This window comes from Pyricularia oryzae, chromosome 3 (assembly GCF_000002495.2).
Source record: "Pyricularia oryzae 70-15 chromosome 3, whole genome shotgun sequence".
Lineage (NCBI taxonomy): Eukaryota > Fungi > Ascomycota > Sordariomycetes > Magnaporthales > Pyriculariaceae > Pyricularia > Pyricularia oryzae.
In genome coordinates, this window is record NC_017849.1 from 4,232,824 (window position 1) to 4,243,285 (window position 10,462).

Consider the following 10,462-nt stretch of genomic DNA (forward strand, 5'->3'; position numbering starts at 1 on the left):
AGGTGAACGTGACAGACGACAAGACTAACAGAGTTGCAAGAGTTTGAGGGTAATAAAGCTAGAGAGAAAAGGAAAAAAAAGAAAAAAAACAGAGTTGTGCATATGCTAGAACTAGTTCCAATGCAGATTCTGCCCCGAAAGGAAGATTGCCAGTTTCTTTTGATTGAACCTTGATAGGAAGAGGCTTTCATCTCGTCTGAACTGAACAAGTCTTCCTAGCATGCGCGCGTAAGGCGACCGTGTTCGCCGGACTAGGCAGGTGGAGGAGAAATGCTGAAGGGAAGAAAAAGGAAAGGAACAAAAAATCTTCATGGTCTGACTCCTCGTGACCATTCGTCCGTAGTATTGGGGGTGGGAAAGAGGGGGAGTGTAAGGTGTAAGGTATGTATGTAGTAACAGGCAGACTGAAAAGTATGTAAAGTTATGTCCTTCGTATTTGGTGTGCGCGTGCTTTGCAACCTTTTTTTTTTTTCTGCCAAAAAAAAACTTGAAACTTGGAGTGGGAGTGCTAACCGGCGAACTGTTCCTCTGCTGGCCGTCTGTTTCGAGATTCATGAAACATTGACAGCAAAGGATAAAAAAGGGTTGGCTGTCTGCCACGGAGAATTAAAATCAACAGCATTTAATAATAAAAAATCAGAAAAAACAGAAGGCTACCCTTTTCAGTCTTGGCAAAGCCAATCTTCAGCCCATCTGAGATGATAGGAAATACATTGGGAGACGGGATGGCGGTCGAACTGACAATCGTTGAACCGTAGCTATTCCCAGTGATCATAACGGAAGGGAGGTCTGTGAGGCTATCCACCAACACCACCACCACCACCCATCACACACCCCCGTTTTCATTACCACAGTACCAGTACGCACATGAGCGCATCTCATTGCCATACTTGGGCAATCGTGCGAAATGGTAATTGGCGACTCTTTGCCATTGGTGTACCTGAATCTTGCATGCAGCAACGTGAAGGCCGATCGGCGATATGCTGGAGAAAAAAAAAGGGCATGCGACACGACACCACCCAGCCCCCAACCAAGACCGACCCTCCTTGCGCCCACTATCTGCGAGCAGGTTTGGAACTTTGGAAGCAAGCTGGAAAAGTCTTGGTTGGACTGGGGCGGACACATGACCCTGGGATCTTGCATCCATTAATTGATCTCTGATCTCTACCTGTTCATGGCGGGTCTTCACATAGGCAATCACTACGAAATCGGTGGATAAGCAATGTTTATGTCACTCAGTAATTTCTTTTACACAGTACCGATAAACTCACTTTTTTTTTACGTTCTTTGTACCCACGCTTGCTACGGTTGTTGGTAGTGTTAGTTTGGAGAAACAGAAATACCCCGAAACTTCCGAGTTGATGCCTCGGTGAAAAGCCCGACTTGTTAATCCCCGTTAATCATCCCTCCCCTCTCCCACTCGGCACTTTTTATGACAGGCTCCCATCCTGGAGAAGGAAGGGAGAAGAGCTATCTCGGCCTCGCCGGCTGACCCGAGCTCTTCATAGTGGTATTTATTTGTCTGTGGGAGTCCAGACCACGCGCCGGATAGATGAATAGGTGGTCTGGGTTTGTGTGTAAGTGGGGGTCCATTCTGTCGGTGCAATTCGCCCGGGCCAGTGGGCAGGTTGGTTCCATTGCAAAGGACGGGTAGTCAGCCATTTTTGTCTGTCGGTCACTCGGTATTGAGAGCCGCGGGGGGGGGGGGGGGGGTTCGAGTCGAACAAAGCAAAACACCAAACATGGCGGGCCAGAAAAAAAGAGAGTAAAAAGATAGACATTTGTGGGGCTGAGAAGGCACACTAGGAATGCAGCATTAATAAAAAAAAAACATAGAGAGAGAGAATTCCGTGCTGACAGCGTAACACCCAACGCACCAAAAACTGCGCAGTTGCTCGCATTCCGCTCCACCGCCCGCGAAAATAAAATGATTTTTTTTTAAAAAAAAAAAAAAAAAAAAAACCTGAAGCAATCCGTCACACCCGGCTCAAGATTGTGGGGCGAGTAGGGGGGCGTGCAGGAACCCGAAACAAGCGCCGGCGATCGGCCCTTTGTGTTATCTTTTTCCCTCTTTTTCTCTTGTCTCTCTTCTCTCTCTTTTTCCCCCAAACAATACCCACCCACCCCTGTCATTCCTTCCACTTATTCAGGAACGTGAAACACGAGCCGCTGTGTTACGTCTTCTTCCAGAAGCACAATCAGCGGGTGAGGTGCTTTTTTTTTTTTATCCGCTCATGCAGTATTTTTTTTATTTTCTGCCCTTACTATCAACGTAATGTGTGTGCCCTTGGCATGCCCTTGGTGGCTCAAAAGTGGGCTCTGCAAAGAGAATCAAGACAAGGCAAGGAAAGGCAAGGCTCCCCCAAAGAATGGAACGGTTAAAAAGATTCCAGACTCTGCCGATCCCCGTGCATGGATGTTGGGCCCATCCGTCATCCGCCCAAGTTTTCTACTGTGCAGGGTATGTACTTTGTAGATTTTTACGACCAAGAAATAAAAAAAGAAGAGGAACAAGGCGAACAAGACGAACAAGAGAAAATCGTCCTGACCCGCCACCGATCATGACTCTGCATACCGACGTTATAATTACGTGTGGGTAATCTCTGCCTCTGAGAGAACCAGAAATATTACTACGTGGCTACTTATCCGATGGCAGCCACGGCGCCATGAAGGGGGGAAGGATGAGTATGCTCTCGTCACTGCCTGGCTGCTCGACCTGACTTGCCCATCGCATTGTGCTTGGCTGTGAATGATGAGTACATCGTATAGGAGACGACGGCCTGATTTTAATGTAGGGAGGAAGACAGACACACAACCCCCCAGACGCAATGGGAGAAAAAAAAAAGAATAATGTGAACCATAGTGTCGTAACGTGCTCTGGTGAAAGGTTCCCCCTTACCTCCCCCCTAAATTACCCAACAGCATACTTCCCACACCGTGTACGTTCTGGAGGTATTCTTCCGGCCTTACCAGGTAAAAGAACAAGGTCCACGTAGGGGATAGATTACACAAGGCGATGCCTTTGAAGTCCTTTCAGCGTGTTTGCTTTCCAGTCTTTGCACCCTACGCCACGTAGTAGCCCTCCTCCCCCTCAACCCCCTCCCATCCGATTGTTGAAAGGCCAGCCCAACCCTGAGAATTGTCTTGTTTTGTGGAAATTTTTGCCCAGATAAACCGTTATTTGGCCTGTCCTGGTTTGTTTTTCTTTTTGGCGTCTAGACCTTGTGCTAGGGCTAGACTGGTCAAAAAAAAAGTTGAGGCTCCTGGTTCTGTAGGCAACACAAAACCCCCCGTCGGGTATTTGTGTTTATTGCAGCAATATGGAAGTCTGGGCGTCGTTCCGGTTAAAAGAAAAAAACAAAAGATGATGAGTAGGACAGACAAATGAGATGTAAGGATTAGGGAGGGCCCCCCCTCAACCTGGACAAAAATGGCAAGTGGGCGTTGGTCTCTGGTTCTATACTGTCCAACCGACTATGATGTGGCTGACCGCCACCCCCGGCGCGGGTTTCGGCTTGGTTGCCGGAAGCCAACCTGGAAAGCATGGTGAAAATGGCACCCGGATCACTATACACACCGAGGAGTGGTGATGGGGTGGTGTTAGATCTGTTTATGGTCCTCGTTTACGATCTGTTTCTGTTGCGGTCATCGACAAAGTTTCTTCTTGGGGGGGAAATGAAGTATCCGTATGGTTGATAAGGATTACCAATATAGTATGATGAAGGGGAGTATGCCTCGTGCCGCAGAGACAATGCCAATAACAAGAACGAGAACAAGATGAGAGATAAACGGTATATGGTAGGCAAGAAATAGCATGAGATCAACAGCTTTCTGTTATTGGATGTGGCTCCTGTTGCTAATGAAACTGTACTTGACGTTTTTGTAAACAATTACATTAGAGTAATCAAGGCCCAAACTTCTGGCCCTTTGGCAGATTCAAATAAGAGCATCCGGTCCAGTCACAAGTGTTCTATACGCAGTGAAACAAAACGTTAGCAAACAAAACAAAACAGCGGGTTTCATAGAAAAGATTTGCAAAGGGAGTGGCGAAGACATGATTTTGCCACCTTTACCAAGGGGACATTTATTGCTTACCTGGTACACATCCGTTCCCCACCATGAGAATTTCGTGCCAACGCCCGTGTAGAAGATGGCAAAGAAGATGACGACTCCGGCGATGGCGACGGAGCAGTCCAGGGCGGCGGCCAGCACAAAGTTGTAGCGGCTCCACCACTCGGAGGCCCTGCGGCGCATCAATATGCCAAAGGTCAGGCCCACGACGGCCCAGCTGGAGTAGTTGGCACCCGTGGCGGGAGGAATGTAGTTGAGGCCGCCGAGGAAGACGGGGACGTGGACGTGCTTGAGCCAGCGCGCGGCCTTGTACCTCCCCAGGGCGCGCGGGTGGCGCAGGGCCCAGACGAGGACGGGAAGCGCGGCGCCCACGAGCAGGAACCACAGCAGCGGGGTGTACAGAGCTCCGGGACCGAAGAAGCGGCGGGGGCCGACGGCGCCCCAGATCATGGACGTGTTAAAGTGCGTCCGGCTAAAGGGGCAGGTGAAGCCGTTCTCGGCCTTGGGGGTGCAGATGCCCGGGATGCTTCCGAGGGCCCAGTTGAGCACGCCGACCTGGGAGAGCGTGGCAAAGACGATGCCCACGACCTGGACGATGAAGAGCTTGATGGGCGGCACGTTGCAGTACAGGCCCAGCTTGAGGTCCTGGGCAAAGGCGAGGCCCTTGATGCCCGAGATGTAGCCCAGGTTGAAGAACCAGATGTTGGCGAGCACCTTGCCTTCGTAGGCGTAGCCGGCAATGACCCTGCAGATGATCTCGATCTGGATCTTGATGTTGGTGGTGGCGTAGACCCAGGCGAGCGGCAGGAAGAAGATGAAGGAGATGACAAAGGAGAAGATGACTCCGTACCACCTCAGCTGCACCGGATAGAGCTCGCACGAGAGGATGCCAAAGACCAGGGCGACCACGCCGGCGGCGACGTACCACCAGGTCGGTGCGACGCGGTACTGGGGCTGCGGGCTCGGCTGTGGCGGCTGGTACTTTGACGGCATGAAGCGACGGGCGAGCCACGACGAGTTGATGGCCGACCAGACGTTGTCGCGCTTCTCGAGGGCGATCCAGACGAACAGTGAGGTGATGGTGGCGAAGCACAGCCCAAACGTGTTGATGGCGTAGGTGGCGGGCATGTAGATCTGCGAGTATTGCTCGTACTTTGTGGCGTTGAAGGTGAAGCCGGCCTGCTTGTCGATGACCCGGGTGACGTTGTACGACTTGCCCATGTTGTCAAAGACGGAGTTGTCCTGGAAGGGCAGGTAGGCCAGGTTCCACGTGTTGGTGTAGTAGAGGATCGGGGCCAGGATCCAGACCCAGATCACGAGCGAGGCAAAGACGTTGATGATGGCCCACGGCGGAACGAGCAGGGGGTTGTTGATGTATGCGATCTGTGCCCAGTCGAACGTGATGGGCATCAGGCCCATGCCGCTCTTCATGCCAAAGACCTGGTTGACAACGACGTTGTTGGGAGCTGCCCAGCAAATGAAGGTAAAGTATGAGAGGGCAGGGAAGAGGAAGTCGGGGAGCCAGTACTGCGTGAATTGATTAGTGTCGTACCTAGTTAGCAGGCATATGTATAAGAACTGGTCACCAATATAAAGAAATCCATCTGCTTACCCAGGCAAAGGAGGCACAGAATGCAATCATGAAGAAGGTGTATCTGGACATCTTCCACCGGCTGCTTATCTTGTTAGTCTAGGGTTTCCATATCGCGACAGAGTATGGGTGGGTTCTCCTCAACACGATACATACCTTTCCGAGATCATCTTGTCCTTCGAGTGTAACGTATGGTTTAGCGCCGTGTTACCCAAGACACCAGGCCACATCAAGCTCGGAGGCTCAACAACCAACTTCCTAAAGATGCCAGAGAGAGCAAAGCCCAAGATTAGGGTCGATGCCGTCATGAGGAGCTCGAAGCCCCAACCAGCCTCGAGTCCGTAAAAGATTCTTTGCTCGATGAGGACATCGACACTAAGACGACTGAGGAAACTCAGGTTGGCGAGTATGTAAATCAGGATGTTCTCCTACAGACATACAAAGGTACTTTGTCAGATATGTTTTCTCGCCACTTGGTTTTGGTTCAAGCTCTACTGACCTTGGCGTTGAACGGGCCCGGGTTCAACGAGATGCGCGAGCCAAAGACGGTGACGCCCCAGTCGGGAAGAGCATACTCCCAGGCTTTGCCGATTGGGTAGGCCAGGAACTGGATGGCCGACTGTGAGAGGGTGGTGCCTGTAAAGGATTCGGTTAGTCAGAAGAACCAAGAGAATTGCGTAGCTTGAGTTTTTTTTTTTTTTTTAACAAAAAAAGAAAAAAGAAGAAGAAAAAAAGGTATATCAAGGGCAGCTCACTAGGGATCCTCATAGTGTTGAGTGCGTTCACTCCGCTGCCCACTATACAAAAAGCGATACCAATGACCCACATCCTGATGGTGAGGCAAGGCTGGTTTGGGTCGTCCTCGTCAAGGCCAACACCAGCAGCGTGCAGGACCTCCATGCTGGGAAGACTGGCGCCGTCGTCATCATCTTCATCCTTCTTTACCTGATGCGGCTCTCGACTCTTGTCGGACGTAGAATCAGCCCCTGAAACGACATCACTGACGTTCTGGCCCTTGTGCTTCTCGTCGACGGTCTCGACCACTGGTGCTGCAGCTTGAGAAACCATGGTCCAAGGCTGTTGTGTTATATCGTATCAACAACAACAACAACAAAAAATAAGGGGGCAAGAACCATGCGGGTATATACCACAAAACAGGTCTAGTACCGTGCCCTGGGCCAGGAGGAAGGAAGAAGACTGGGTGAGAGGTGCAATGATCAGATAAGATGGATAGAGATTAGATGCGACACATGTTTTTATACGATCAAAGGCAATTAAAGCCCGTTCTCAATACGATCCACAATTTCTCTCCAGGTTGCGACTGGAGCCATGGCATGATGTTGTCTCCTTTTCTTTGGTGACGTGGAAATCACAAAGCTGCGAATAAAAGTCTCCATACAGTACATAGGTAGAAGGTTCAGTTAAGCTCGGGGATACTGGATTCAGCTGGAAAGCCACGGGTTTCTTTCCATTTTCTATCTTCATTTGGGAGCATGCGCGATATGCGCCGCCCATACCAGCCGTGGAAAAAGAAAAGGCCGAAAAAAAAGTGCAGAAAACCGGGCAGGTGCTACCTGCACGGCGCTGCCAACCTAATGTCTCCCTGTGTGGAAACAAGCAACAAAGACAAGTACCATAAATAAAAGCTTGTCGTCTTGACTCGTGGTTCTGTAAAGACTTTTTCTACTGTGGGGTCGTTTTGTGGTTCCCAGAGCCTCAGTTGTAAGCGATCTTTGAATCTGATAAGGTCGGGAGTCAAGGATAGCATAGAGTATGATGTTGCATTACCCTACTCGAGCTAGCCATAACTGGTCACCGCAAGAGCTTTGGATTGTCCATGGTCTTGACAGAAAAACAAGAGAAAAATATAGTAGATAAAACATGTACTGAGAGATGTAGAGAAAGAATCATCACACTATCATATTAGATATTGCCACTTGCTCTCTGATGTCCCTTCCATCTGCATTTCTGACAATTATCAAAAAAGCCAACCTATAGCGACAGGTACCCAAAGCAGCTCGACAAGCTTTGTACTTTCTTCGTTCAGAGAGCTTCTCCCCCCGGCTCTGCCCCCTGCTATTCGGTGGGCTCCGGTCTTCGGCATCTGGCCGACGCGCGTTTGAACCAAGGGAGCCGACTGATCCGTCTTGTCCATGCTTAAACGAACTGACTGACGTCGGGTCTTGATCTTGATTGGGCATGTGGATACGAAGAACCATAAGAGCAAAGTCCGGGCATTGGCTCGCTTGTAGCTTTATAAGGGTCCCATCCATTATTCATAACGTTGAATACGCGCATTGAACATGGCGTGTTTTGAACGACCCTCCCTCTCACGCCCGTCGAGAACAAGAATAAGGTATCAATATCCCACTCGGCATAAAAAGGTTAACGCTCTTCACTATCGGGAACCCATAGTACCTGACACCGCAAACGGAGTGATAAGGGGGGGGGGGGGGGGGAGTGAATATCAAAGAGACAGCATATCGCATTCCAGGCTTGCCATGTTATCTGATGGAGCCATGCAAAATTAGCGACGATCAACACAAGCTGTCAGCCTGTCCGTCGAACAAGAAAAAAAGTGCAGCTTGCCGGAGAGTTGAAAGAGTCAGTCAGCAACATGCTGCAGCCCACACCTCCCCCCCCCCCCCCCCCCCCCCCCCCGGCTTCCTGCGTGGATTCTCTACTATTGGTATGCTCAGCTGGTCGCTACTGTGATATTGGACGTCTACTGCATGAGCCCAATATCTACTCGCACTGTATCTGGGCAGACCGAAGGGGGGAGTCCTTGATGTTATTTATATTGGCTGAGGGGCCGGCCGTATATCCCGGCATGGAAAGCCGAACGATGGGGGTAAGAATTTTGTATTTTCACGTGGCTGGACGCAGAAACTGTCCTCGGCATCAAGCCCCCGTCTTCGTTGGTGTAAATGCTGATGGACACGGCCGTTGCTCAGCCAGCCTTGGTACCAGCAAGATCGGTCTGCCTGGCGCCATTCGGGAACGATCAAAACCAAAACCACGATGCTGCTGATGCTTTTGAACTTTGTACAATATCATGAAGCCCCACATGACGCCTTTAGCATGTTGCGGGAACCCGATGGCCCACATCCCAAATCAACCCCAGGTTATGTCTCTGCGTTCGACGTCCAGGTGGATTGTACATGAGAGTCCAGACTCTACAGGTGAAACTAGAAACCAGGTCGTTGTCGAGACTTGCAACCGAAATGACTGGTTTGTGCCATCGCCTCAACATATCCCAACTACCTACCACCAGAGCCCAGGACCAATCGACTATCGAATCCGCTCTGGCGTGCGCGCGCCAACAACCCTGAGGATTTTGACCCCAGGGCCATGCGATTGGTATTTTTCTCTGAACGTTTGCCGGCTCGATTCAAAATGTATAGAATGTTTGAAGGCGTGATGATAACCACCACATGTATGCAATCATAGCAGTACATCTCACGAGCCCCTGTCGTCCCCACGACGAACTCTCCACCACGTCGGGCACGACGAAAATTACCTCCTCCTCTTCCTCCGCTTCTCACCACCCGTTGACCTCCTCCCCTCCACGTCCCGTATGTCCCTGGCGCTGATCCTGAGCTCGGCTCCGCGCATCCTTCCCACACCAGGAAGGCCGACGTCCTTGCTACGCCTGTTGCCGTTGGTGCTGCTCGCAGGTCTCCTCCTGTCGCCGCTGCTCTTGGCCGTCTCTAGGATGACGCCGCACTCCTTGGCCTCCCGCCTCCTCCGGGCCTCCTTGTCGACTCCGGCCTTGACGATGCCCTTGCGCATCGCGATGGGCATGCTCTTCTGCTTGAAACTGGACTCCTTGGCGCCGAGGTTTTGCATGCGCAGGTCCGTCGTCTTTCGGCGGAGGCGGCCCTCGGCGAAGGATTTCGCTGCTGCCGGGTTGGCAGCCGATACCGAGGAGAGCAGCATCGATGAGGAGGAGAGGTTGCCGGCCGCCTGATTCAGGAGGTGGGATTCGGAGAGGAGGCGTTGGAGAGCGAGATCGTTTGCGAGCAGGTCAGCCGAGTCTTCGGGGTCGCTTCCTGGTTTCTTTTTAGTCCTCGCGGGCGGTTCCTTTGGTTTGCTGCCGTCGGTTGTCAGCGATGGCGGTCGGGAAGACTGTGGGGAAGCAGCGTTGAAGGTTAGCAATCAAAATATTGTTATAGCGGGAACAAAGATGACCACATACCATGTAGGCTTTGAGTTCCTTTTTTGACATTGATAGTGTCGGATCTAAGCTCGGCGCGTTTGACGAGTAGTCCACAACTTCCACGACGTTGACTTCTAGTGGGGGGCGTGTCAGTAGAAGCCTTCAACTCAGATCATACCCATACAGGATGCGAGTAATGATCTGGAAGGCATGTAGCAAAATACCTTGATCATCGTTCATGTCGTCGTCCTCGCTGACATCCTCCTCCGAATCCCCCGAGAGCCCACCCCATTCGTCTGGCCCGTCGCCATCCGAGCCCAGCTCAGAAGTTCCAGACTCTTCATCATCGTCGTCCTCATCGTCCTCATCATCGCATTGCTGGGTTTTTGATTGCGATGGAGATGCTCCGGCGAGGGGCGCGAATTGGGCCTCAAAGTGTCGACGGAATATTTCCTGCGCGTCTTCGACAGCCGCACTGTCGATTGCTTGCGATCTAGATTTGCGTTTGCCTAATACTGGAGCCATGGCTGGTCGATTTATCTTTTTGATTTTCTGTATGCGACGAGGCGGTGGAGGCGAGGAAGCAAGCTCCCCGGGGTCTAAGTGTAGAAAGGTACGGAGTATCTTATCAGAAGAAAAAT

The 10,462-nt window shown here is 51.2% G+C and overlaps 3 protein-coding genes across 3 annotated transcripts; 1 reads left to right on the forward strand and 2 right to left on the reverse strand.

Annotated features, from left to right (window-relative positions):
• Positions 1-2,209: 2,209 nt before the first annotated feature.
• On the forward strand, positions 2,210-2,670 carry MGG_16839 (uncharacterized protein; the record flags this gene model as incomplete). The annotated part of the gene is made up of 2 exons (XM_003712450.1): positions 2,210-2,461; positions 2,623-2,670. Exons 1-2 carry the CDS (start codon positions 2,276-2,278, stop codon positions 2,668-2,670), a joined length of 234 nt encoding a protein of 77 aa, XP_003712498.1. The 5' UTR covers positions 2,210-2,275.
• A 773-nt stretch (positions 2,671-3,443) lies between these two features.
• On the reverse strand, positions 3,444-7,261 carry MGG_04997 (OPT family small oligopeptide transporter). Its single transcript, XM_003712451.1, has 6 exons — positions 6,418-7,261; positions 6,162-6,298; positions 5,819-6,090; positions 5,684-5,744; positions 4,096-5,598; positions 3,444-3,970 (listed from the first exon to the last, which is right to left on the reverse strand). The coding sequence occupies exons 1-6, from the start codon at positions 6,728-6,730 to the stop codon at positions 3,905-3,907; spliced, it is 2,352 nt and encodes a 783-aa protein (XP_003712499.1). The 5' UTR covers positions 6,731-7,261; the 3' UTR covers positions 3,444-3,904.
• A 1,178-nt stretch (positions 7,262-8,439) lies between these two features.
• MGG_12957 (uncharacterized protein) lies at positions 8,440-10,442 on the reverse strand. Its single transcript, XM_003712452.1, has 3 exons — positions 10,046-10,442; positions 9,861-9,955; positions 8,440-9,790 (listed from the first exon to the last, which is right to left on the reverse strand). Exons 1-3 carry the CDS (start codon positions 10,344-10,346, stop codon positions 9,179-9,181), a joined length of 1,008 nt encoding a protein of 335 aa, XP_003712500.1. The 5' UTR covers positions 10,347-10,442; the 3' UTR covers positions 8,440-9,178.
• Positions 10,443-10,462: the final 20 nt, after the last annotated feature.